We start from the raw sequence: 27,600 nt of genomic DNA, 5'->3' as shown, positions 1-27,600 counted from the left end.
CAGGACATGGGAGTGTCACCCAAGATCATGGGCAGGTCCATCCTTGAGAAGTGCAGTTGCAGCTGGAGATGGGGAGCCGTGGTCCCTGTCTTCAGACCTCAAGAGGGCTGTTCTAGGCAGAGAGGGCAGGTTGCTTTGTGTCTTCAAAAAGGACGTAGCCAGGACGAACGTGAGCCAGAGTGTAGCTAAGGATGAACGAATCAAAGCAGTCCCTGGGGGGTGGTTATGTGGAGACAAATTATATATTTGTTTATCAAACCTGAGAAGAGAGAGGATATGGCCAGAGTGTTTTCTTTCTTTATTTATGCCCTACATCTTCCCGTGAAGCGTTTTAAATTGTTTACATGGAACGGTATATGCTGTATATGGATAATAATGTCAATGGAATTTAAATTGAAAATCGGGGCACAGAAAGGAGGGTGAAGCACATGCTCCTCTGGGTAGGCTGTTCATGGCCATGGAAATGCTCAGTTTTGAACCTGAGCTTCTGTGAGCCTATGTTAGAAAGAACCGATTCACCCATTTATTCATTCAAGTATTTATTTAGCACATACTATGCGCTAAACATTGTGCAGAGTTCAGTGAGTGGATGAGACAATATAGTACCTCCTCTCACGGAGTTTATGTTCTAGTGAGAAAAGACAGGTGGTAAAACACAGAAGCGAACGAACCCATAAGTGAATACGTACACGGAATATCAGACAGTAAGTTAAGGATGGTGGTCGGGGGTGGGTGGGGGGAGGCCTGATGTCACCAGGAGGCGACTTTTAAGTTGAGATCTGAGTGACAAGGGAGGCTTTGAGCAGCAATCACTGTGGAGCGAATGTGGACACAGTTCCCCCAGGACTGTGTTTGGAGCGACCCTCCATCCAAGTTCCAGTACGCCCTTTAGGCACAGTTCAGTGAAGGGCTGTGGGGAGGCCGGGGCCCTGCGTGTGGAGCCTCCGAGGTCCTGCTCGGTCCCGGGAGAGGAGTCGGAGTCCTGGAGGACCGAGCACAATGCGTGTGTCTTGGGTCTATCTTCCTCGAGGCTGTTTTATCTCAGTCAGGCTTGCGTGGACTCAGTGGCCGACAGCAGAGGAGTTCACTCACTGAGGACAGCGCTGCCCTTATCCAGACTGTGTCCCCTCCCTTCTCTGGATGAAGGAAACGGGGAGCGTTTCTAGCGTTGCTCCTCCTCAGGGACCTGCCTCCCAGGAGGAGCTGGTTTGGGGTTGTATAACCATAAAGAAACACAAACCTCAAAACCGAAGTTCCTTGTTGGTCACAACCTTCTCCGACGTTGTCTCCAGCAGAAGCAGTCCCATGGCCTGACTTTAGATTAGGCCACCTGGCTTCTCCCCCCAGCCAGCTGCTGGCCTTACTTTCCACATCACTGTAACGGGAATGAGCATCGTTGTCCTGCCTGCCTCCTGATGCTTTGTGTGGAAGAAATCAAGGAACGGTTGGGAAAGGGCTATGAGTGTCAAAGGCATTCTGAGGCTGAAGGATTTTTGTCAACCTGAAGGATTTTTGTGTTTCCCCAGGTTAGAAAAACCCTGGACGCCACCATGCAGACCTTGCAGGACATGCTGACTGTGGAGGACTTTGACGTCTCCGACGCCTTCCAACATAGCCGGTCCACAGAGTCTGTGAAGTCAGCTGCCTCCGAGACCTACATGAGCAAGCTCAACATCGCCAAGAGGAGAGCCAACCAGCAGGAGACAGAAATGTTTTATTTTACAGTAAGTGGCGTCCTGGCCCAAGACCCTCTGTCTGCCCCCCCACCGGCAGTGATTTTGGGGAGCAGCCCAAACTACTGGGAGCCAGAGGAACCACGTGGGTCCGTTAGACCTACAGGTCTTCCAGCATGTTTTCAGGTTAAATTGCCTGGCGTGGCTTTGTGAAATGCAGAAAGTGAGCTACCAGTGGGTAGCACCAGCCTTGATCTTGGATTGACAGTTATTGTGATTTTCCTTTTCTAGAAAAAATACAGAGAGAGTTGTGTTCAGTAGGGTGAGAGGAAAAGGGGCGAACAGAGCCAGGTGCACGCCCCAAGTAACAACCCCCAAGTTTAGTGTGTGGTTGTCATGTCAAGTTGTGTCAAATTTGGGCATGGACTCTGCAAACAACACCCTGAGTGATCTTTGCAAATTGCTGGTGAGTTGCCAGCCCTTCATGTAAAATCCCAGATTACTTACATTTCACTTGGCCAAGGAGGAACAGGAATGAGAGGCATCGGGACTTTATTTCAACATGTATTTAGTGAACATGGAATGGGGTTAGAAAGGACCTTACATCTTCCATCTGATGTTGGACCCTGTTCAACCTTATCCCTGCCCAAAAGTCATTCAGATTCTGCTTGAACAACCCCAGATTAAAAAGCTCCCTCCTTCCCCAAACAACCCTTTTGTTTGGCTTGCGGCTGGCTATAGATATTATGATGTTTTCCCGTATCTCTGTTATCTTCAGAAATCTTCCTCACTAGGATTTCTGGTCATTGATCTTAATTCTGTTCTCTGGGGCAACCCAGAGAGAGGCTAATTCTACTTGACAGTCTGGCAAGGTTGCAGGGAGCTGGGTTTTTATTTCTCCAGGCTAAACATATCTACTTCTTTCGATCCAGCCTCTTAAAGCTTTTGTTTTGAGTGCCCTCAGCATCCTAGCGACCCTCTCCCGGAATGTGTTCCACTTGTCCCACTTGTCGGTGCTTCTTCTAAAGTGAGATTCCCAGCAGGGGAGTGACCAGCACAGAGCAGGGCTAAACTTTCACCTCCCTCCACATTAGGGGCTATGCTTCTCTTTCCATATGTCCTAAGACCATATTCTTTTTTTTTTTTTAAGCTAGTATCAGCTAAATCTCTGTTCCCACTGTACTGCCATTAAATGAGGCCACCCTCCTCCTATGGGATGTGTAGGTGATGTCTTGGGTGGGTCTGATGTTTATCACCGTTTAGATTTCCTCTTGATGGGTTCAGCTCATGGTTCCAGACTGTCAGGATCCTGACCGGCTGCTCATCACATATGCTGTCTCTTCAGACCTTGTGTCTGCAGATTCAGTAAGCGTGGCTTCTGTACCTTAAAGTTTGTCAAAAAAAAAAAAAAAAAAAAAAAACTAATTGGTACTTCAGGGCCCAGGCCAAAGACAGAGTTATTCAAAACATGCCACTAGGCTAATATTGATCCATTAATCAGCACTTTTAGATTGTGGTCATTTAACCAGTCACAAACCCACCCAGTTCTAACATCCAGCTCCATTTCATGCTAGGCCTCATCAAATCCCTGTCAAAAACCAACGGTTGACGCCTACTGCATTTCCTTTGTCAACACTCTTTGACTTTGTTGTTTTCAAGAAAGAACCGATTCACTCATTTACTCATTCAGGTATCTATTTAGCACATACTACGTGAATACTGTGTGAATCAGCCCATGCCAGTTTCGGGGGCTCACCACTTCCACGAGGGGCCTACTGTGTTTGTAGAGAATTTACGGGTTACAAAGATAAGTGAGGAGTGTGGGTGAATATTGTCACTTAGGCAGCAGGAGCAAAGAAGGGGGTTCAGCCTGCTTGAAATTAAAAGACAGCATCCATGATGGGGGTCATGGATGTTATATTTTGATCTGAATATTCAAGTTATCAACCTGGTTGGCTAGTACACCTCATGACGTGATGTTGTGACATTATTTAGGTATTTTAAGGACATAACACTCCTTTTAAAGCAAACATTAATACGATTCAATGGCATTCTTTCCTTCATGGGTCACACGTGAAGCCTGGGTGAAGCTTGGAAGAAGTAGCCAGGATCCCCAAGCCCCAGAGCCCCAGTGTGTAATTTGCACTAACCAGGTGTAATTTGCACTAACCCACCAAAGCATGAGTTACAAGTTTGGGATTGGAGCTTCACCTGGCTTGGGACAGTGAGGCAGGGTGGAGAGAATACCTACTTATACCGCAGCTCTGCTTTTTATGGTGAATTCTTAAACACAGGGCGATAAAATCAGAGGGCTATATTACTGGAAGCGTCCAGAGAGAGCCTATAGGTGGGTAGTTATCAAACCGAAGTGTGCTTTTGAATCATGTAGGAAGCTTGTTGAAAACGTAGGTTCCCAGACTACCACCCTCCCTGAGGTGGCACCCTGGAAATGTGAGCACTTCTGGGCCTCTGTGGTGTCCTCCTCGGGTTAGACTCACAGTCTTCCAGAGCAGGAATCTGCATGTGGACACTCTCCCCAGCTGGGTAGGAGGCCACTGGTCCCTGCACCACACTTGGAGAAGCACCATGAGTCTACTCATTTTACCTTGAGGAGGGCATGAGGTCCAGAAATGTTCAGAAATCCGGCCAAGATCGCACACTGAGTGACCACGGCTCTGAGCTCTTTCTCCTTCTGGGTAGAATGGGAATGGTGATGCTTCCACCATTTGTCATCTGAGACTGCAGTGAGGACCAGATGTACATGTTTGAAAACCGTCTACAGATACAAGGGGGAGTGACTCTTAGCAACCACGGGACAAGGCCCTAGGAGCTAAGAAGGACCACGGCCAAGGAGACAGGACGCCACAAGCCCCAGAAACCCAGCAGGGAGGGCCAGGGTGCGGTGACCTCAGTCTTATCCGGGCACATGTCAGCCCCCTCCCCGTGGGCCTTTCCCCACACCTGTCTTCAGCGGGAAGATGGTGACGTTCCAGATGTCCTGAGCTGCCGAGGCACACTTCTTTGCTCCTCTGCGCCCTTTCTGAGCCTTCTGGCTGGGGAATAGAATGGGTTTTTTGGTGAGAAACTAGCTGGCAGATTTGGGGCAATCACATCTGTTCCTGTGCCTTCATTCTCAGGGCCTTTGTAATTGCGTTCCCCTCTGCTTAGACCCTTCCCTCCCATGTGCACCCACACGGCTGTCTTCCTCACCTCCTTCAGGCCGGGGCTGAGATGGCAACTTTGCAGTGAGGTCTGCCCTCACTCCCAGTTCCTCATTCCTGCCTTGTTTCCATCCCTAGCGTTCACCACCATTGACCAATTGTGTATTTTACTTACGTTTTTGTTAGTTTATTGTCTCTCTCTTACCCTGCTATGTCAGTCCCACCAGGTCAGAGATTTCAGCTGAATTTCTCAGCACCTACTATATGCCTGGCACAGCTGTAGGCACCGAGGATCCAGAAAGGAACCTGCATGGACGATGCCTACAGTGGCTCATGGTCCAGCAGAGAGGGCTCCCGGCCTGTGACTGGGCGACATGGGGTGGGCAGGGCCGAGGGAAGCTGGTAGTTGTATAGAGGCATGGCTGAGGCCAGGCTGAACTGGGGGCAGGTGGATGTGTTTCTGTTCTGGGTGCCCCGTTCCTGGCACTGCTTCAAAGTGCATTGTGTTTGGCCAGGCCCCAGAACTAGAGGCAGCCTGGGGTCCTAGGGCAAATCATTTCTTGTGCCAGCCTCACCTTTCTCATCTGTAAAAAGAAGAAAATCATATCCCCAAATGCAGTTCGGGTTATTTTAATAGGAACGTCTCCAGGGGCCTGCAATGCCCTTCCTCCTTCAGAGTGCAGCCAGATAAAAGAAGACATGTTCTGAGGCTCCCCTCTGACAGATCTGATAACGCTCTCTTGTCTCGGCTGCATGCTCTTGGCCCAGAAGCATGGAGGAATTTGATGGCTAAAGAAGCCCACTGCCCGGGCTCCTGCAGTCCTCACCTGACAGAAGCACCTTTCACTGCGCACATCCCCCGAGCTTTCTCTGTGTTCCCAAACTGAACTGAAATGCCTCATAGGACTGGACAGCCATGCTTGGCAGAGCTGGGGATCTGATGGAGCCGACGCAGAAACCCCTTTCCCTGTGCCTGGGGCCTTGAGGGTGGCCTCCCGCCCTGGAGGTCCATTATGGAAGCAGAAATGGCAGGACTTGGCCCTGCGATCTGTAATGTCCTTGTGCCTTGTGTCTTACAGAAATTTAAAGAATATGTGAACGGCAGTAACCTCATCACTAAGCTACAGGCCAAGCATGACTTACTCAAGCAGACTCTGGGCGAAGGTGAGTCAGGTGGCAGAGGCTGGCAAGGGGGGCTGTCTTCCCGCTGGGTTGTGTTGTGGCCCCTTGAGCTGTTTCACATGGAGATCCCGGGCACTTGGTGGAATGAGGTCTGGTCCTAGAGCCACCTACCGGGATGAGCAATCTGGGAAAATAGCTCTGGTACAGATGCTGAGGGGGTCCAGTCTGGCTGCAGAAACTATGGGGCAAGCACAAGTCTTAGTTTGGGTTGTGGAGGAGGGTCCCAGATAAAGTGATGAGGGTCCCCAATAGGTAGGGGGTGGGATTCAGGGAACAGGCATCTGCACTGTTGCTTTTTAGCAGATTCTGTTTGCCAGGAATACTACTGGAGTGCCTGGCCAGGATTCTAGGTTCAAGAAGAAAAATGCATACGTGTAAAGCAGAGTTTGGTCCTTGGGAGACCTGGGACTAGACTTAAAGCTCCCCAAAGGCTTCCAACGATGGGTGGGATAAAATCCCAACTGCTCCCATGGCACACGAGGCCCAAGGTCACTTGACCTCCGCCTGCCTCGCTGACCTCATCTACCCATCCTCCACTTCCCTACTGTTCTCCAGTGGCACTGAGCTCCTTTCTGCACATCAAAGCTCATCTAAGAAATGAAATTGAGTTGTTTGTAGTGAGGTGGATGGACCTAGAGTCTGTCATACAGAGTGAAGTAAGTCAGAAAGAGAAAAACAAATACCGTATGCTAACACATATATATGGAATCTAAAAAAAAAAAAAAAAAATGGTCATGAAGAACCTAGGGACAAGACGGGAATAAAGACGCAGACCTACTAGAGAATGGACTTGAGAACACGGGGAGGGGGAAGGGTAAGCTGGGACAAAGTGAGAGAGTGGCATGAACATATATACACTACCAAATGTAAAATAGATAGCTAGTGGGAAGCAGCAGCATAGCACAGGGAGATCAGCTTGGTGCTTTGAGACCACCTAGAGCAGTGGGACAGGGAGGGTGGGAGGGAGGGAGACGCAAGAGGGAGGAGATATGGGAATATTTGTATATGTATAGCTGATTCACTTTGTTATAAAGCAGAAACTAACACACCATTGTAAAGCAATTATACTCCAATAAAGATGTTAAAAAAAAAAAAGCTCATCCAACTTATTCCTGCCTCAGGGCCTTTGCATCTGCTGTTCCCACTGCCTGGAATGCCCTTACCCCATGTCTCTGTGTGGATGGCTCCCTATCCTTCAGCTGTCAGCACAGATGTCACTTCCCCCTGAGACCCTTCTGACACCCAACCTCAAGGAATCACCACCTCTGTCCCAACACTCTTTCTGTTTGATTTTCCTCATCTCACTCATCACCATGTGAAATCCTCCTATATACTATTTGTTCACCTGCTTATTGTCGTTGGTCACACCCCCACCCCCAAGAGCATCATATCTTCAACCAGAGTAGGGACTTCCTTGCTTATTTTGTCTACCACTTTATCTAGTGTCTAGAACAGTGCCTGGCTCATATCAGGCACTCAGTAGCCACTGAATGAATGTTGAATGGAAAGGTCACCAGAACACGAACTAGAAACCATCCAAGGTCAAGGGTGTGTCAACTGAAAACAAAAATGCACACCCTAAGAGCTGAGAGTTATATTTTATTCAGTGGACAAAATTGAGGACTTAAGCCCAGGGCACAGCATCTCAGATAACTCTGAGATACTGTTCCAAAGAGGCAAGGTGGGGAGCCAGGATATATAGGAGTTTTTGCAACAAAGACCAGGTAGTCAGAACATCTAAAGATTGCTGTTAATAAAAGAAAACCAGACATCTCACGTTAAGGAATTTGGCACTTTTCTATATATGGGAAGATGCAAGAGTCTGGGCTCAGTGCAATCATTCCTTTGATATGCACCTCAGCTCTCTGGAGCCAGTATCCTGTCTTTTCTCATGCTGAGTTTCCTCAGCGTGCACCGTTTGTTGAGGGGGGTGGGCAGGTGGCGGGTGGCTGCAGTATCTGATGATTCACTGGTAGGCATTATGTTTTATTTATTTATTTAGGCTACTTCGGGTCTTAGTTGCGGCACGCAGGGTCTTTGTTGCGGCACGCGGGATCTTTGTTGCGGCATGTGGGATCTTTCATTGCAGCACGTGGGCTCTTTGTTGCGGCACGCGGGCTTCTCTCTAGTTGTGGCACGTGGGCTCTAGAGCGCGCACAGGCTCAGTAGTTGCGGCACTCTGGCTTAGTTGCCCTGTGGCATGTGGGATCTTATTTCCCCAACCGGGGGCTGAATCTGTCCCCTGCATTGGAAAGTAGATTCTCAACCACTGGCCCACCAGGGAAGTCCCTGGGCATTATGTTTCCATCCCAAGTTCCCTCAGGGCTCTCCGTTGGGAGTGGCTGTAGTGGCTGATGCCTGCAACATCCCTTGTTTACTGATATGGCAGCCGGCATTTTTAGTTCACAGATGGTTTACAGCAAGTCCTGGCGGCCCTGGAGCCGGGTATGAGGCTCAGCTTTGAGGGGAAGAGCTGACCTGGGGCTTCTGAAGCTACTGGGCAACCTCAGAGATAGTCTTGTGTTCTGTTTAGAGAGGGCTGTTGGCTGAAGGATGTGCTCCACTGAAAGGAAAGAAAACATGGGGTCTGGGAAACAGGGGGCAGTACAAGAGAGATGAAGGGAATTTCTAAGATGATGACGCCAGTAGATCCCGAGATGACAGCTTGAAGCAGCCTAGAGAGCTCCCAGGAGTGTTCTGGGGAAGGAGTGTGACAGGACGAGAGTTGTGCTGGGCTGTGGGGCTGGTGGTCACTGCCGGTGGGAGTTCGCTGTCCGCAACACGTCCTTGCCTTCCCTGGCTCGCTCTCTTCTCCCGGTGGGTGCACATTCTAGTGGCTGTGTCCCAGCCACACAAGTCCCTAATTCCTGTCCACTCAGCAGCTATCAAGGGGGCTGCCACGCTCTGCAGGTGCTTGGCATTTGTGAGCCCCATGCTTTAGAAGAACTGGTGAAAAATGAAACCATTTCCCAACCCCAAGGCACTTAACATTCTCGCTGGGAGACAACACATGAATTCATAAAAAATTAAATAACGATAACACTATCACACAGAAATACTGACTGAATTGCCAGGCGAACAGTACAGACTCTGAGGATTGTGAGTCCAGAGAGGGAGGTTTCGCTGTGGGCCCAGGAGAGCTGGAAAGCCTTCATAAAAAATTGAATAACGATAACACTATCACACAGAAATACTGACTGAATTGCCAGGCGAACAGTACAGACTCTGAGGGTTGTGAGTCCAGAGAGGGAGGTTTCGCTGTGGGCCCAGGAGAGCTGGAAAGGCTTCAAGGAAGATGAATAACTAGGGCTTGAAGGAATAGCCAGGACTTTAAAACTAATACCAATGGAATTTTTTCAATCCACTTTGTTGACATATAATGGATATACCATAAAATGCACCCATTTTATGTGTAGAAATCAGTTTTGATAAACACATACATCCACCTGTCACCACCACCCGGAAGTTTGCTTGTGCCTCTTTGCATTCAGCTGCCCCCATCCTCCACCTCAAGGCACCACTGATCTGATTTCTATTGCCATAGACTAGTTTTTTGTGTTCTAGCTGGTGAGAGCTTGGGAGCTCTTGGAGGTGATGGGAATGTTCTATATCCTGCTTTGGGTGGTAGTTAGACATGGGTGTTTACATTTGTCAAAACTCATTGATGGAGAGGAAGAGTGGGGGAGAAGGAGTTGCAATGAGCTTTTTCTTCATTTCCCCTGTCCCACCCCTCTACATTCTGCCCATCCTGACATTTCAGTATTGGACCAGGCGAATGGGGCCATGGAGGAGTGTGGGTAACACGGAGGAACAAGAACAGCAAGAATAGAGGGAAAGGGGAGAGACAGAAAGTCCTCGAGAGGAGCTTGGGTGCGTGTGTGACGGGGGCAGCTTCCACAGCTCACAGAATCAGTTTTTATGATCATGGGACTGGGGGCTGCTGCTCATGAGTTGTAGCAAAATGTGGGTCCATGTGAGTTGCTGGCTACTTGTACTTTTGAAATCAGATACCCTGGATTTAGAAAACAAGATGTTCTTTTATAAAATAAGATCCCAGATGAGGAAGTGCTTCTCTCCAGCTCCTCCGTGAGTACTCTCACATGCAACCTTTTATTCCTGCCCTTGCCTGAATGGCCTTAATGAAATAATAATAATAATTAGTTTTGGTTGGCGTAACTCGTGATCCATTTGGTCTTCCAAGTTTATTTAGCCTTCAGCTGCGCCTTGCTTTGAGATGTGATTTATGAGTCCTTCATCTGACTTTTGAGCTGAAGAGCAGCAAAAAACTGAAAATGCAACTTCAGAAGTATAATGGAGGCTAAGAAAGAGCCATCTAGAAGAATTTCCACAGTCCTGTTTTCTCATAAGCCAGCAGTGAGGAAAGCCCACTGTGCTGCTTTTGATAAATGGGATGGGTCTTGTTAGACTGGTCAATTCTGGAGAAGTTTTTTTTCCTCTCTTTTACATCTTTATTGGAGTATAATTGCTTGTGTTAGTTTCTACTGTATAACAAAGTGAATCAGTTGTATGCATACGTATATCCCCATATCCCCTCCCTCTTGTATCTCCCTCCCACCCTCCTTATCTCACCCCTCTAGGTGGTCACAGAGCGCTGAGCTGATCTCCCTGTGCCAGTGCTTCCCACTAGCTATCTGTTTTACATTTGGTAGTGTATATATATCCATGCCACCCTCTCACTTCTTCCCAGCTCACCCTTCCCCCTCCCCGTATCCTTAAGTCCATTCTCTACGTCTTTGTCTTTATTGCTGTTCTGCCCCTAGGTTCATCAGAACCATCTTTTTTTTAGATTCCGTATATGTGTGTCAGCATATGGTATTTGTTTCTCTCCTTCTGACTTACTTCACTCTGTATGACAGACTCTAGGTCCATCCACCTCACTACAAATAACTCAATTTCGTTTCTTTTTATGGCTGAGTAATATTCCATTGTATATATGTGCCACATCTTCTTTATCCATTCATCTCTCGATGGACACGTAGGTTGCTTCCATGTCTTGGCTACTGTAAATAGAGCTGCAATGAACATTGTGGTACATGACTCTTTTTGAATTATGGTTTTCTCAGGGTATATGCCCAGTAGTGGGATTGCTGGGTCATATGGTAGTTCTATTTGTAGTTTTTTAAGGAACCTCCGTAGTGTTCTCCATAGTTATTTAAATTTTAATAAACTTTTTGTTTTAGAATAGTTTTATATTTATAGAAAAGTTGCAAAGATAAGGTAGTACAGTTCCCATATACTCCACATCCAATTTCCCCTATTATTAACATCTTCATTTTACACGAATATGGTATATTTGTCACAATTAATGAATATTGATACATTATTATTAACTGAAGTTAGTAAATTACTGAATTACTGAAGCTGAAACCAAATCTTCAGTCATTTTTGTGTCTCCCCTGCACAATAAAGGTATATGTGGATTCTAAGGGCATTAGGGGAAAGGGGAGAATTTGCGCTGACTTAGTTTGATAAAGAACTTGCCCGTTGGGCAAAGTTGGGGCATGAAAAAATTGAGCGGGCCAAAGAATGCTCAGAATCTTCTAATTCACTCTTCTGAGCATCTTCAGATGATTCCCCTCCACCTGGACATGTTAACTCTTCCATTCAGTAGAAAGCTCTTCTAAGAGTGGGGCTAGGGTAGGGTGACACCTGCCTCAATGGCCTTTTTAGGTCATCTGAGAGCTATTATATATTGGGGGGATAAGCTGGTTATTTTGAAAACAGGTGAGAAATATGGGGCCAAGTGGAATATTTTTACTAAAAAGATACAAAGCTTTTTTTTTTAATGAAATGAAATATCATGTCTAGTGCCTCAGTTTCTCTCCAGTACTCTTTTGACAGCACGCCTCAAAGAAACCACAAGTTGGAGGAAACTAGGTCTTTTGGGTCACCCTCACTTAGAAGCGAATTTTTGAACATGGCACACAAGTCAAAATGCTTCTAGGTGCCCTGCAAATTGTCATTCCTTGTTACAAATGTCGCTGCCACATCTTGGGAACAAGAGCACACACCCTTATGTGCCCTTGGCTGTTGCTATGTTGTTTTATTGGCCAGAGGATTCTTAGTTTATCATCTCTGAGTCTTAGATTTCTGAGCTCTTTATTGCCCTGGTTAGTCAGTAAGCTCCAGGCTTTACACTTAAGATATGGATGGGTTTTCAATTTACTCTATAGCCCCTCTGGGGTGAATGGTGCATTGTCTATAAAAGGGATGAGATATAACCTTTTCAGGCCAAGGTTTAATAGCCCATTACAGAGCAAAATGTCCACCGGGACCAGACAGTCTGACCTTCTAGAAAATGACTGAGCCACCAAGTATAAAATATATTTTTAAAACCTGAAGAGATCTCAGGTGGTAAAGGGCAGAACATTTTTAATTTCTGTTATTTGTTAGAAGTTGAAACACCATATTCCAAAAGATGTTTCTGGTAAAGAGGTTCTTGAGGTCTGGAATGTGAGTCAAAGCTGAAGGAGAATAAATTCGATTCGTTGCCAGAGGAAGGTCTGTCTTGAGTGTGTTCTGACACATTCTACTCCAGGACTCAGATCCTTTGATTCCTACCTACCCCTTTCTTCCCCCCCCCGGCCATCCATTCATCTGTCCATCCATCCATGGGGACACAGTATATACAAGACGAACAAGGTTCCTGCCCTCGTGGGGAAGAGAGACCTCAAACAGGAAACAAACCATTAAGTAAAGAATTATAACTGTGAGTGTCCTCGAATAGAAAATTGGGGCTGAGATAGAGAATAGTTGTGTACGGGGTTGGGGAGCATTGGGGCACCTGCTTTAGGTTGGGTGATCAGAGAGGCCTCCGAGGGGAGGTGATGTTTAAGCTGAGACTGAAGGATGGGAAGGCGTCAGCCGTGTGAAAAACTGAGGAGAGAGTGTTGGGGCAGAGGGAACAGCCTGTGTGAAGGCAGGAAGGGATGTGGTGAGGTAGGAATAAAAGAAGGGCACTGTGCCTGGACCACAGTGAGTATGTAGGGGAGTGGGCAATTCTGGAACTAAGAGGAGGTAGAGCTGGAACCTCTTCCTGGGTCCCCTTTGTCAGTCAGAGTTGCACAGCTGACTACAGCTCTAAGGGAAATGATGTGCTTTATAGTCAACCCAGGCCACTGGCTGACGCTTTCATGAGTGGGCTGCCGTCAGCTTCAACTCAGGGTCTTAGATCTACGTAAAAATTTAACTCAAGTTGATGTCTGGTAGGAATTTGCCCCAGACCCCAGGCACATAATCAAATTAAGCAGAGCAAATTTTCCTGTTTTACCCAACTTTTCTCCTTTCCTCCTTTGGCTTCTGTTCAGCCGGTTGCAGTCACTCTTGTAACTGCTTGTGGCTTTGGTCAGGAATTAAGGAATTGTGTGCTGATTCGCTCCAAGTTTTATTCTCAGACTTCTCTAACTCTCTTCCTCCCCTCATTTTTCTCCCCATTCAGCATTGCTTTCTGAAACAATAGAGAAATATAAATGCTCAGTTCTTTTTTTTTGAATAAAGTCCCTTCATGTGAATGCTAGATGGGATTCTAGGGTCTGGAGCTGTTCTGTCCAATATGGTGGCCACAAGCCACATGAGGCTATCGAACACTTGAATCGTGGCTAGTCTGAATTGAGATGTGTAAAACGAGCACCAGATTTCAAAGGGTTAGTAATATATATATCTTATTAATTTTTATATTGATACATATTGAAATAGTATTTTTGATATATTAGATTAAATACAATGTATCATTAACATTAATCTTTCATGTTTCTCTTTACTTTTTATATGTGGCTACTAGAAATTGTGGCTTGCATTATATTTCCATGGGACAGCACCGGCTTAGAGGTTCTCTACTGCACCATAAAAATAATGAAGTACTGAATCATGCTGTGGATGAACCTCAAAAGCATTATGCTCAGTGAAAGAAGCCAAATGCAAAAGACCACATATCGTATGATTCTATTTTTATGAAATATCCAGAATAAGCGAATCTGCAGAGACAGAGAGTGGATGAGTGGTTGCCATAGGCTGGAGATGGGAAGAGGGAGTGACTATAAATCGGCACAAGGGATCTTTTCAGTGTGATGGAAATGTTCTAAAATTGAGTTGTGATGGTTGCACAGCTTTGAATATTTACTAAAAATCACTGAATTATACATTTTAAATGTGTGAATTTTATGATATGTAAATTATACCTCAATAATTAAAAAAGAGGGCAGTGGATATGAGACTGGAATTCCAGGGAAATGTAAGATCTGGAGATAAAGTTAGGAAGTCTCAGCAAGCATTTGAGATCACCTAGAGAGGGTGGAGGAGACCCAGTTTGCATCCTGGGGGCATTCCAATATTTAGAGGTTAGAGTTTGGACAGATGAGGAGACAACAAGAGAAACTGAGGAACAGCCTGTAGGGCAGGAAGGACACCTGGAAAGTGTACAGAGTCATGAAAATCAAGAGGAAAAAGCTTTATAAGAAGAAGGGAGTGATTAACTGAGGTAGGCAGTGCTGAGCAGTCAGGTAAGAGCAGAGGAGACATTAGGTTCAGCCGCACAGAGCAGTCTCCGTGGAGTGGTGAGGACAAAAGCCAGCTGCGGTAAGGCAAGACGAGGAAGCGACAGGGACCCCAAACAGAGCTCCTTCAGGAAGTTTGCTGGAAAGGAGAGCTGAGAAATGGAGATTGAGTTAGAGGAGAAATGGGATCAAGGGGAGGCTTAAAAGGCAGGTTGGATGTATCCAGTGTACGTGTTGATACGCTGATGGAAATGATCCAGAAGAGAGGAGACTGGCGATGCTAGAGAGAGGGGAGACACTTGCAGAAGCAAAGCCCCTGAAAAGGGCCGAGGGCATGGGACCTGCGGCATGGGGTCTGGGTTTTAGCAGAAGCAGGATGCTTCCTCCAGAGCACCGGGAAAGGAGGTAGCGGGGGAGTGGGCAAGCGCAGGTAGGTGGGTAGGTCTCATGGTGGTACCCAGAGACCCTGTCTTATTGATTTTGTTTTCCAGTGAAGGAAGCGAGAAGGTCTTCAGCTGAGGATGAAGGCAGGAGGGCTGGGGGTGGGCACTTGGCGGGGTTGAGTGACAACAGAAGGTGTCTTATGGCTGATACCCTTCAGTGCCGGGCATGACAGGTGCTCAGTAAACCTTTGTGGACATAAAGCAGTGCGTGGGCTCTCCAGCTGGGGTATGCATAGAAGAGAGTACTGGGAGTGCTGTCAAAATACAGATTCCTGGGTCCTTATCCAGGAAAGAGCCAAAAAAAATCTGCATTTTTGACAAGAGTTCCAGAAGATTCTGATGCCACTGGTCAGCAGGTTGTAGTTTGAGAATCACTGAAAATCAAATGCGTAGGAACAATAACAAATGAAAAATATGTGAACATGGCCCTACAAGTAGGAGGCACTGAGGATTTAATAAGACTCAGTTCTTCGCAACAGAACACACCTTAGGCATAATGAGATTTCCCATTTCACAAATAATTAAGGTGTTAGTTGTTTCTTGTTTTTAGAAACAGATGAATGTTCTCCGCTCAAAAATAAACCAACAAAAACGAAAACAAAACCAACAATTAAATCAATGTACACTTTTCTTTCCAGGGGAGAGAGCAGAATGCGGTACAACCAGGTAAGAGCGGTGCATCTTGTTTCCTTCACCTGCTGCCTGAGTGGGCAGTGGGAGGAGGTGGGGGGAGCAGGACAGACGGGGAGGTGGGGAGACAGTGCTGGAGCTCAGGGCAGCGGAGGAGTCTTAGAGGGGACAGCTCCTCGCCAGTGTCCCCACGGGGGTGTGGTTGTGCTGAGAGGGAAGGCAAAGGTCTTTTGGCTGCTCTGCTGGTTCCAGCATTAGACTGGTGATGGGGAGGGAGCCTTTCAGAGCTGCTGTGGGAAGTGGGTGTCGTCCCTTGTTGCTATCCATCTGGTGGGAGGACGGGAAGGTAATATATATTGCAGAGTGGCTGAGGGCAACCAGGAGAAGCCAGAGGCTGTGGGGTAGCTGCCCACCTGTCTCCCCATCCGTTCTATGGCTGCTGAGCAAACCGCCGAGGCGTGGGGCCCAGCCCGGGGTCCCAGTTTGCCAAGGCTCCGGGTTTGGCTGGAAACGCACACCACCGGGCATACGCATGCGCATCTCCACACGAGCGGGCGCAGACGCCCGCTGCTGCCTGCCCTGGCTTCGGACCTCGCAGCACTGGGATGGCCTGATGGCAGAGCCCCTGGTGGGGGAAGTAATAGTGGGCAGCTTCTGCTTTCTCTCCAGCTCGCTCAACATTATCCTCTGGGCTTTTCCCTGAGCAGACCAGAACCAGTGAACACTTTCACTCAGCAGCTGATAGCTGAGAGGCTGGCTTCAGGACTGGACCTTTCCTCTACCTGTGGAGAGTTTAGCTCCATAAGCAGCCCTATCGCTGCCCGGGTTCCTTAGAGCCCATCCATTTCCGTGTTCCCAGCAATGCCCGTCCCACTGCCCAAGTTGAATTGAGCTGGTGGCCCAGAGGCCTGCGCTTTTCCATCTCGTGGCCGTTGAGAGCTACTTCTGCCTCATTCTGGGCCCAGTGACCCAAAGACATCCTTTTCCCACAAGTTCTTCCCAGTGGCCCAGAATCCTGGAAAGCTGTCCTACTTGGCAAGAGGGAGGATGAACCCTTAACTCCCGCCTCATCTGGAAGGGAGTTGGCTGGGGAAAGGCTTGGAAAGCTCTGAGGTTTTCAGTTTGCTGGCCCAGGGTGGGGGAAGACTGAGGGCTCTCCAGAAGCTTAGCCTGTGCAGCTGTTCCTCTAGGCCCCAGCAGTCCCCGGACATTGGGAAGATTCATGATACCAGGCGAGGCCCTCCCAGCACATGGGTCAGCAGATGTGCAGGGTTACTTTCTAAGAACCTTTTAGAAACAAACTCCTATTTATTTACTTACTTACTTATTGCAAGAGTGTTGTCATAGTCCCAAAACAACAGAAGCCACATTTTACACCAAAGTTTGCAAATAATGAAACAGATGGGGGGATGAATTGAGCCATCCCTCACTTCCTCCTAATTCCTAAAACTCATGTGGGAGAAGATGATTCCAGCAGATTGTAGGAGAGATCTGTAATCAAACCCTTAGCGAGGTCCCAGGGTCTTCCTTAGAGAAATGTTGAGAGGTATTTTGTTTTTTTGTTTTTTTTTAAATAAAGCCCTCTGAGATGCTGTCTTCCACACCCTCTTTGACCTAGGGCCTGGGAAATCCAAGCTAGGATTACAGACCTCCCACTTAGATACACGACACTAAGCTGCAAATCCAGCCATCTGCACTTTGGCCCTTGGCCAAGGTCAAAGGCAACTCTTAGTAAAGTAAAAGCTTCCTCTTACTTCCAAAAATCATTTTTAACTTATTGTGGAGTGCACTGCTAACTTGGAAGTGTTTTTAAAATTTATCTTAAATGCCCTGGGTGAGCTATTTCTATACTGTGGCCCTCTTTATCTGCCATAGTTTCCTGTCCAAGGTCAGTGTTGTTTTGGGTGATTATTTGAGCAGGTCCCCTCAGCCAAGTTGTTGCTGGCCTTGTATAGACAGACCAAGTTTTGCATATGGGCTGCAACACATTGTATATTTTTTTCTCATACTTTAGAACGTTATCTTAGAATAGCCCCAATTCATAATAACCCTGTAATTAGGCTGACCAGATGCAATAATGCGCTTGAAAGACATATGGTAAATGGCAAAGCCAGATGCAAATGTAAGGTTTGATATGGTTTTTCAAACCATTGAGTGGCTTCCCTAACCTAGGCTGACTCGCTCCAAGTCTGAATTAGCAGTGAAATCACTCAGGATTTCTTGTCCAAACAGATGCAACCCCATGCATACCCATGCACAGCTTCCAAGAGCCTGACCACCATTGAACTACAATATTGCTGCCATTTTGGATGTTGACACCCACATCTGTTGGGTTGTCTAGGGAAATAACCATCCTTCTGGTCACAGAATAATTTTGAGGCCAATTCCTATGTTACTAACGCGTGTTAATTTTTATCTTGGTTGAAAGGCAGAAAGGGGACATTGGTCTCTGGTTTCTCTTTCTTCCTCTCCGTGGCTTTCTCTGTTCCTGTTTTCCCTGCCTCTCTCTCTCTCTCTCTCTCTCTCTCTTTCCTTTTGCTCTGCAACTGAGCAGCAGAAGAGATGGAAGGCTTAGGCTGCCCCACTTTCCTTGGCTGAGCTGCCCCCCTGCTCCCCACTTTGTGCCCCACCCAGCACTTCAGTAAGTCGGTATCAATTTGGTGTCATGCAAAGTTGGGATAGCTACGTTTCCTTGTCAGAGATTCCGCTCACTGCACAGAGCACCACACAAAAGAAAGAAATCCTGATGCGGTTCTAACAGTCCTTTGCTTTCTGGATTGGGCAGAAATTATGTAACTTCAAGGAAAAAAGAATCCTTAGGACTTATTTTAGGAAATAAATTTTAAAGGCACCCTAGATATTTTTGGTATTGGGTGTCCAACACCTGCATTAAGAGTCTGTACTCTTGCTGACCATGAGAGTTTAATAGATGATTTAATGCTATTGCTGAATGTTCTGTGATAAAATCGATTTCCCAATTTCCATAATCACACCGGAACCTGAAGTAGGAAGAGCTGAATTCTGTTCCTATGACCTTGGGCAAGTTTCTTAATCTCTCCTGGGCTCGTTTACCTTATGTTTAAAGTAGGTTTAATAGTTCTTGCCTATCTCACAGGGTTGTCGTGAGGGTATCATGCAGTGTGAGATAAGGAAATGATGTGAGAACGTCCAAAAACAGAAACCCAAATCACCATGGAAACAAGGTGGTGCAGCTGCTACCCTCCAGTTATGATACGTAAAACCTATGGCCCTGTCACATTTTTGGCACTCTCTTTTGGCATTTGGAAATTCAAAAGCAGATCTGTTGTAAGAAATATCACTCTCACATAACCCACATCCTCAAAAAATAAGTAACTTATGAAAAAGAAATGACATGGACTTAGCTAACCAAATTGACGTAGATCCGAGATGAGCTCAAAATAATCTTGCCTGTTGTTTCTTTGCAAAATTTTGGTCTGTGCTGTTATTTTAGTTCCAGTGTTTGGGTGGCATGAGATTTGGATTCCACTGTGTCTTTGCCCATGCATGTCCTGGAGCTAGCAGCATTTGCTCAGTATTCAGACACCTAGAAGTTGATCCGAGTTCCCTAGATGGCAGGCCTGCTGAGGGAGACAGGCACCACAAGGCCAGTGAGCAAGGCAGCATGAGTCTTATCTCCTTGACTGGCTCCACGGCACATACGATTTCTTGCCCATTCACAGAAATCAGTCAAGGCTTGTGGGCCCAGGTCTGTGTTCATCACGCATGGACATTATCTGTGTCAGGCTTGGTCCCCACTTGGTACCTCTCAAATTATGAACGAAGCCAGTTGAAAATGAACTGTGTCTCTTGGTTAGGGACTCTCCTCCTAACCTCAGAAAGCCCTTTGCCCTAGAAGGCTGGCAGCATTGAGTCAGGCCAACTTGGGTGGTGAAAGATGAGCAAATAAGCCAACACAGGTATATGCATGTGAGCAACTCTGGAAACTGGTCCAGTGTTTGTGGCTGTTTCGCTGTCGCTGGTGAACTGTGGTATGATCGCCCCTCCCTGTGGCCGAGATGGAGCGCAGGGAATGGAGATCCTAAAGTCAAGCAAGACACTTTCAACCTGACCCCACGGGTCCTCCGCTGGCAAGGGTTAATGGGATGGATGAGTCTTTGGCTGGAAATGAGAAAGTTCCCTAAGGCTCCATGACAGACCCTTTGGTAAAAATCTTGGGATTGGAGCCAAAGAGGCCTGGGTTTGCGGCCTAGCTCTGCCACCTCCCCCCTCTAGGCCTCAGTTTAGGCCTCTGTAAAATGGGACCATATGTGCAGGGTTGAGCTGACATTAAGTGTGATAATGGATTTGAAAACATTGTAACTGAAAGTGTACTTGACTAAAGGACAGGAGATAATCATCATCCTGGGTCCCCTGGGGACCCCAAAGAAGCTGCAGCCTCCCTCCTGGCACCAATTTCTTCATCTCTAAAATAAGAATAATAATTGCCTGGCTCTTAGATCAATGGATTAAAGATTAGTCAAGTGCGTTTGAAATGCAAGGAGGCATTAGGAAGATCAGTGCCCTGGTATGGTGGGAGTTGAGACTTGGTGATGCATTTAAGCCAACATGATGAAAATTAACCCTTCCGATCATCTTTGAAAGTCTCTTGCTTTCTTGGGCTACAGATTACATCTCTCCCCTGATTCCCCCTCCATCTGGTCAGCTTTGCGGGATGACAGCCCTGATTGGAGTTTCAATGGTTTCCTGGACACGTGCTGTGCCCTCCTGTGATTTAGAATACATTTGTGTTACTCCTGCCTGACACCGTGGGTAAATTAAGACCTGCTTAAACATCCAGAGGCCTTCAGATGGAGCATTGGACACCAATGCGCTGGGGGTTCAGGCCTTCCATTTGCATTTTGTGTTCTCCTCCAGTCGTGGGTCGTAAGAGCGTCTTTCCCAGTTGTATGTTTACCTTGTTTGCTTTCTTGATTTCTTTTGTTCCGTTTTCCCCTAGGCCCCCCTGTCTTCCCCCTAAACCACAGAAAATGAGGAGACCTAGGCCTCTCTCAGTGTGTAGCCATAAACTATTTAACGGCTGTATGGAAGCGTTCATTAAGGTACTTGCTGGGGAGCCACGGAGTCCGCGAATGCACCCAATGTAATGGCAGCCTTTCTCCACCTTCTCCCCCGGCCAACAGCCCTGCCCCAACCTACCGACCTACCAACGACTGACGGACTGGAACTTTCAATCCGGGCCCTCGGCCAGGCCTTGTGGCAAGCTGGTCCTCCCGGCAGCCTGCTCTTAGCTTCAGTGAGGGCTTCTAATCAGAGCTGCTCTTGCCTCTGACCAGTCGCTCCTAAGTGCTTTCCCTTGATTCTCAACCCTGGGGGAGGGTTGCAATCACGCTGGGACCCAGTAAAATCCAGGTGGCGCTGAATCCGTGCCAGACAGTGGTCCCTGTCAGCCCCACTTCACTGCTTCAGGAACTGCAGTCCTGACCAGCCTGAGGGACACTTAGAGAAACCCCCTCGCCTTGAGTCACACTCACATCTCCCAAGAGGGGACAGGTTGGAAACAATACAAAGAAAAGCCCTGTGAGTAACTGTGTTTTTATACAAGTGATTTTTTAAAGTTGAGAATATACCAGCAAAGGAACACAACACATACAATTTGTACGAGAGACAACCCTTCCACCTAATTTTGTTTCTTGTTAGGCAGTTTGGGAGAAGAGAAAAGAGCTGAGGTAGTCCCTTTAGAATTCCAGGTTAATCCTTTACACCTTAAACTAAAAAAAAAGCTTTTCACCTCAGTGAGTTTCTCTTCTTACTTCTTGGCTGCAAAGGGTGCAGGATCAAGCCATCCCAGATAGAACAGCTCAAGGCAAGTTAAGATGGTGGTGGAGTTGAAAAGGGCAGCACGTGGGGGACATACTTGAGGAAGGGGAGATGCATTCTGAACATTACTTAGGGGAACAGCAGAAGGTCCCTGACAGTTATTGGAAGCGTGCCCCATCTAACGAAGACCTTTTGCAGAAAATAAGAGGCAGGAGAAAAGTAAAGGTTCTCGGGCCCTGCCGACACTTTTGGAGTGCTGAGGCTGCCCCTGCTCTGGCTCTCTATCCTCTGTCCTCATATAGGACATGCACAGGACTTGCTGGGCAGGGAGGGTTGGCCTCAGGCGTGGGAGGGGGTAGGCAGGACCAGCCTGGGTCCCTCTGTCTGTAAGCTGAGTTCTGGGGGACAGTGGGGGAAGGGAAAGGGGAAAAGGAGGGCACACGTTGGCACTGCCCGGGGGTGGGAAACAGCAGCAGCTGCTCTAGGATGCCTCAGAGGAGGGAGGTGTGGAGGACCCCAAAATGAGGGGTGCTACTGCGTGCATCAGGGAAGGGGTGCTGTTTGGAGGTGACTCCGAGTGAGCAGTTTGCCATCCAGAAGGTCATGGGAAGAGGGGCTGTCTCAAGAGCCCTTTCTTCATCCTCCCTCCTCGCTCCAACAAGACTTTCTTCTCGAAAAAGCCATACTCCAGAGCTGAGAGGGGACTGAGGCCCATTTGCTACTCTCTCTGCCCTCAAGGAGCTTATCATGTTGCTCAGGAGGTTTTTGACAGAAGGCTGAACGCGGAAGATGATTAAGGATGAGCACTTGGTGACTGATTCCCCACGGAAATAATTTCTGTGAGAGCTCAGAGCAGGAAGAACTGTGAGCAGTGGGGTCCGGGCAGCTTTGAAGGATGGGGCGGAACACAGCAGAGGGGAGGACGGAGGAGCCCCTGAGAGGAGGAACAGAATGAGCAAAGGCTCAGAGACACAGACACCTTTCAGAATATGCTCAGCTCTTTGGAAACAGGTGCTCTGTCAGGACGCTTGGAAGGAGCTCTTACCTAATGGCATTTGCAAGTTAGGTGTTCTGTTCAGTGAAACAGTCTCTGAATGGAGAGCTCCTACAAAAAATGCATGACGATCGAGTGCCATGCACCAACCGCGGGATTGTCTGCCCCTTGGAGGTAGTCACCAGGAAGCCACATCCTTATTCTAAATATATAGCCATTGCTGCAGCTGGTCAGTCTTCCGAGAGCCTGCAGCAGGACCTTCATCAGCGGTGCCAAAACTTTGTCTGAGAACGGACACCCCAGTCTTTGGAATGAAAAGCGCCAATCAGAGCCCGGCTTTGTAGCCCCTGGAGCCACAATATGGCAAGAGGCATAGGCCGTAGTGGACGCTAGGGGACTGGCTCTGAAAAGAGCCCCCAGAGAGGGTCACCCCAGAGCACTAGGCAGCAGCATGTTGCTGAAATAAGAGCACAGCCTCCTCAGGGGACCGTTTGACTGAAAAAAGTATGTTTGTTGAGCGAATGCATTTTTTTATAGTCACGTGTGCTTGTACCGCACATCATCTGTGCAATTCCGCCAGCTCTTCTGCGTGCCCACTCTAAGCTCCCTGTGGGGACAGACTGCAGCGGCGGGACCCCAACCTCAAGGATTGTTAACTCTCAGAAAATGAAAAGGCAGTGTGATGCATCCAGTCCTTCAACCTTTGGGAATGGAATTTAATTTCCTCTTATGATTCCCATGCTATCTGGAAGAAGATTCAGTGTGAACTAAGAATCCCCAGCTCTGAAATTCTAAAGCTCTGAAAGACTTTTCAATAAAATAACATCACAGAAACTCCGTGATTATGAGGGTTTAGAGGGACAAGGAAGCATCCCCAAGAATGCCGGATAAACGTAGTTGGAGTTACTTGTATAAATCTCTAGGACCTTACCTGAATGGATTCTTTTCAAAATGCTTGATTTTTTCCCCCCTTCTCTCGGATAGAAGGAAACCCAATTTATTATGATAAATTTTGAGGCCCAGGAGGTCTACCTTCGGGCTGGGGCAGGGGGAGTCCTTACCTTGTTTCAATAAAATGAGAATGATAATTACCCACCTCCTGAGTGTGTGAGGAGGATCAGATGAGTAACACCTGCCGGGTTCTAGAGCTCTGCCTGGCGCAGGGTAAACACCATGGAAATGTTAGCTGTTAGTGCTGCCTGGGCTTTCTGGAGAGTGCCCACGGGGCCCTGTCTGATCACCTGGCACTGCTGTCCTAGGTTCAGGGAGGCATAGTCGACATAGGAAAATTCTAGTTGCTGAGGTGCCAGGGGCTGGACAGGTGACGCCAGCAAGCAGGCGCACATGCTCCCGTTTCTCAGTCGGGATGAGACACAGCACGCACCCCAGAGCCTGACCCACTGCATGTGTGGGAAGAAAGAAGAGGCCGTGCTCGCCTGCAAATGGGCGACTTCAGTGAAAGCAGAGCCTCCGGTTCTGCCCGCAAGATCACGAAGGCTCTCTGACTCCACTGCCCTCCCTCCTCCAGGCTTTGTCAGCTTTTGCGTTCCCTGAGGCTTTTTCAGTGCCAGGGTGAGGGTCCGTGGGCAGAAGGAAAGCAAAGCCAAGTGGGTACCCGGGACAAGCTGCCCCAGGTGTTTGGTAGGAAAGCATGGGCAGCGGTGTGGAATTTGGAACCAGATGGAATCCTGTTTGGTCCTATCCAGAGGGCACCTCATAAACACGGTCTTGGTTAACTAAGAGCTAAGAGCGAGGTTTCCTGAGCTGACTTGCAGGGCCAGTGTCACAGGAGACACCTGAGGGCGTGTGTCCCTCCTTTTCTGTGGGTGGCTGGGCTAACGTTAAAGAGTCTTAGGTGGGCTCTCACCATTGGTGAGTAAACAGCCCCCTGTGTTGAGGAGAAGCTAGACTTGGGGTGGGGCAAGTGTTCAGTACACACCGTTCCTGCCCTTTGACAAGGACTGAAAGAGGCCCCTTTGCCCCCTGGCGTCCGAGGCAGCCACCTGGAAGGCTGGCCGGGCAGGTCCGGAGCTCCACTGGGCCCACGGTTTGCCTGCCGTCTCCCCGGACCTCCGCTGGCTGCCATTGCATTTCGGCGTTCCCGGACTCTGAAGGAGCTGCTTGCTCTAACTGGTCTTATTACTTCTGCGTAATCTTTTCTTTTTCTTCTGCTCTGCTGCCTGTTTATTTTTTGTTATCAGAGGAAGAAGAAATGCTCGAACCAGGAACCAGGTATTTACTGGAAAGGTCCGTCAGCCCCATTCAACTGGATGGAACCTGTCTTTAGCCCTGACTAGTAGCACAGGGCCCGCCTTGCCTGTTGCCAATGAGTCCACTTTGTTACCCTCTCCGTGACGGTAGTTAATCAAGGACAGAATTTGCAGGTGGGGTGTGGAGGACCCACGAAAGCATCGAAATCATGTTTTTTTTCTTTGTCCCTTTACATGAGCATATTACATATGCCTCATTGCTTCCTCACCTTCTGAGGAGGCTAGTGCTTAACCTGTCCCCTTTGCAAAGAGAGTTTTTAAAAATTTTTATGCTCTGTAAGTGGCCTGAAATAGCAGAGAGGTCAACCAGTCACGGAATCCGAAAGGAAATTATCCCGTGCCCAGCTCTCTGTGGTTGTGGGCCAGTCTAGGAAAATATAATTGAAAATACATTCACACCCCAGATGCATGTATTTAGAACTGCATCTTATTCAGCCTTTCTGACTAAGGTTGCCACTCAGTGGTCAGTGGCTGACGTTAGCTGTTTCTAGAACTTTTCCTTTTAATGTGTTTACTGTTAAACAAATATCTGTCTGGATGTTTAGGTTGTTACTTGTGAGTAGAATTTGTCACCCCTCCTCCGAGCTCAAAAGGATCCCTGGGGCCAGCCTTGCTTCCCCCATGGTGTGTCCTTCTTAATTCCGGCAGCAGGTCCTACAGTACTAGGCAGAGGCCTTGATCCTGCCCTGAGCGCTGGGAGAACAGAGTTGAGATGGGGCTGAGGGCAGTGGGAGGCAGAGAAGTCTTCGAGGGCGGATTCCAGCCCCTCCAGGCGGTGGGCTCCCTCCCCTTCCCTGATGTGCCTATCAGGCCTCCTGAGCCCTGATTTCTTCCCAGCTGAATAGGAAGACAGAGCATTTCTTTAAAATGATCACAGCTATGGCTTTTCTGCAATCACAGAAGACTTTCTATTTTAACTGTTTGTGGAGACTTTAGAATTAGTGTTTCCTTGCTTGTTTTCCTACTAATCTGATGGTACTAATTTTCTGGCTTGAGTTCATAATCTGTGTTTGCAGTGTCTTCTCTCCTGTGGTGGTTGCCAAGTCCAATACAACTCACAACTTTTTTTCTTAAGGATTCAGGACAAGCTATACCACTGGTCGTCGAGAGCTGCATCAGATACATCAATTTATATGGTAAGCTCGATCTCAGGGCAGTGTTTTCAGCTCTTTCCAGAACAGGTGCTAGGCTGTTCTCATAAGATATGAGATTCAAATTCGTCTGGGAAGATTTCCTGTTGCTGCTCTGCTTCTGAGGGGAAAACGTTCTATGGAACAGCTGCTATCTTGAGTGCTGTCTATTGAGCCTTGTGTGTCGGGGGAACTGAAGATGGTGGTGAGAAGACCCAGGAGCTAGGAGAACCGAGGAGCAGGGAGGGCACGTGGGACAACTGTATTAGTTCCTTTTTTGCTCACACTCGAGCCCAGAGCTCTGCACTTTGAGCGCTGAATGAGGTTGGTCAACCGATCAGTTAATCCTGCTAGACTGTGGTAAGCTCCATGGAGGAAATAGAGTGTCTGGGATTTGCCACATGGTGTCCCCAGCACTTAAATTGTGCCTCCATCTGTTCATTTATTCATCCCTCCAAAAATATATTTCCAGAGTGCATAGCAGGCACTGTTTTTGACAATGGCAGCATAGCCACAAACCAGACAGGTAGGATGCTGGCCCTAGGTAGCTTACATGACCAATTAGAAGGGCAAGGGAATGAACAGGCAGAGAGACAAATAATATAATTTCAGATAGTGATAATGCCAAGGAACTAATTAAAGGGGATAGAGAATGGCTAGAGGAGGGCAGGCCTGCTTTGGCTAAGGTTGTAAGGAGAGCCATCTCCGAGGGGGTGATATTTGAGTAGAAGAAGCCAGCCAGGTGGAGAGAATGGCAAGTGTCAAGGCCTAATATGGGAAAGAAGGCCAGCATAACTGGATGGGAATGAGCCAGGAGGATGGGGTAAGAGACACAGGTGGTAGAAATTCAGCACGAAAGAAATGAACAACGTTTATTGAGCACATACTATATGTACAAACCAAACTTTAACTAAAGCCTGCCTTTAAGGGTAAACACTTTCCTGAATTATAAAGTGGAGAGTTGTTTCATATAGAAAAACTGAATCTCAGGGAAAGGATCCCAGTCTTAATTCCCTTTTCAGATGAGGGAGGCCCTCTAATTCCTTCAATCTTATAGGTCGCTGTTTTGTTGTTACTGCTGTGTCAGGTATCAAGTTCTCCTCTTTGTTAAGGCCTTGTAGAAACACATAGAAAATGAGATCGTCCTTCTGCAATAAGTTAATGTCCCCCAAACTCCTTGATTCCAAGCCAGCATGCACTCTAGACTCTAGATTTTCTTGAAGGAAGACGTTGTCTGTGATGGGCGAGGGAATGGTTGAGGGAGTGGCATTAATCATTCTCATTCAGAGTCTCTGTGGCTGTTAAACTCCGATGGCATTTGTAAACTCAGGTCAAGCTACTTGGGACCAGTGCAACTGATGAACGCACTAGGCAGCATTCACTACCCAGTTATTTGATTGAGCTGACCTGTGGGTTAAAGTGGAAGTCATTCACTGGTCCAGTGTTGATATAAACTTCTTGTTTCCTTCAAGCCCAAACAAGAGACCCTAGACATATGAAGCAGAATGTGACTGAGTATTTGGACCAGCTGAAGTTCATCGCAAAGGCTCCTTTGGGGCTTCTGCCAGGAGACGGTCACTGGGAATGACTCTGTTACAAAGGATGGCGGGAGAAAGAGGCAAGCAGTGGGGAGAGTCTTCCGTGTTCCCAGTGGCCTGATGAGCTCAAGGCATTTTCTCTTTCTTTTTTTGTTTGTTTATTTCTTTTAGGACTCCAGCAGCAAGGGATCTTCAGAGTGCCAGGATCCCAGGTTGAAGTCAATGACATCAAAAATTCCTTTGAGAGAGGTAGGTGTGAAGTGATCA

General features: G+C 47.6%; 1 protein-coding gene across 3 annotated transcripts in view; it reads left to right on the top strand.

The window, feature by feature from the left end:
• The window catches only part of SRGAP3 (SLIT-ROBO Rho GTPase activating protein 3), a gene marked incomplete at both ends in the record, with an annotated part of 250,739 nt that overhangs the window by 180,605 nt on the left and 42,534 nt on the right, over nucleotides 1–27,600 (top strand). Inside the window, 7 exons of one of the 3 annotated variants that reach the window (XM_082663232.1) lie at nucleotides 1,527–1,724; nucleotides 5,914–5,998; nucleotides 15,611–15,638; nucleotides 18,157–18,243; nucleotides 24,597–24,627; nucleotides 25,741–25,801; nucleotides 27,505–27,582. In XM_082663232.1, the coding sequence (XP_082519358.1) occupies nucleotides 1,527–1,724; nucleotides 5,914–5,998; nucleotides 15,611–15,638; nucleotides 18,157–18,243; nucleotides 24,597–24,627; nucleotides 25,741–25,801; nucleotides 27,505–27,582 (568 nt within the window). Of the gene's footprint in view, nucleotides 1–1,526; nucleotides 1,725–5,913; nucleotides 5,999–15,610; nucleotides 15,639–18,156; nucleotides 18,244–20,580; nucleotides 20,684–24,596; nucleotides 24,628–25,740; nucleotides 25,802–27,504; nucleotides 27,583–27,600 lie in introns of all 3 variants that reach the window. The other 2 variants (XM_082663233.1, XM_082663231.1) reach the window with 2 other exon arrangements.

Source organism: Grampus griseus, assembly GCF_964374135.1.
Source record: "Grampus griseus genome assembly, chromosome: 10".
NCBI lineage: Eukaryota > Metazoa > Chordata > Mammalia > Artiodactyla > Delphinidae > Grampus > Grampus griseus.
Note: the sequence above shows the minus strand (reverse complement) of the source record. Positions and strands in the feature narration are given on the sequence as shown.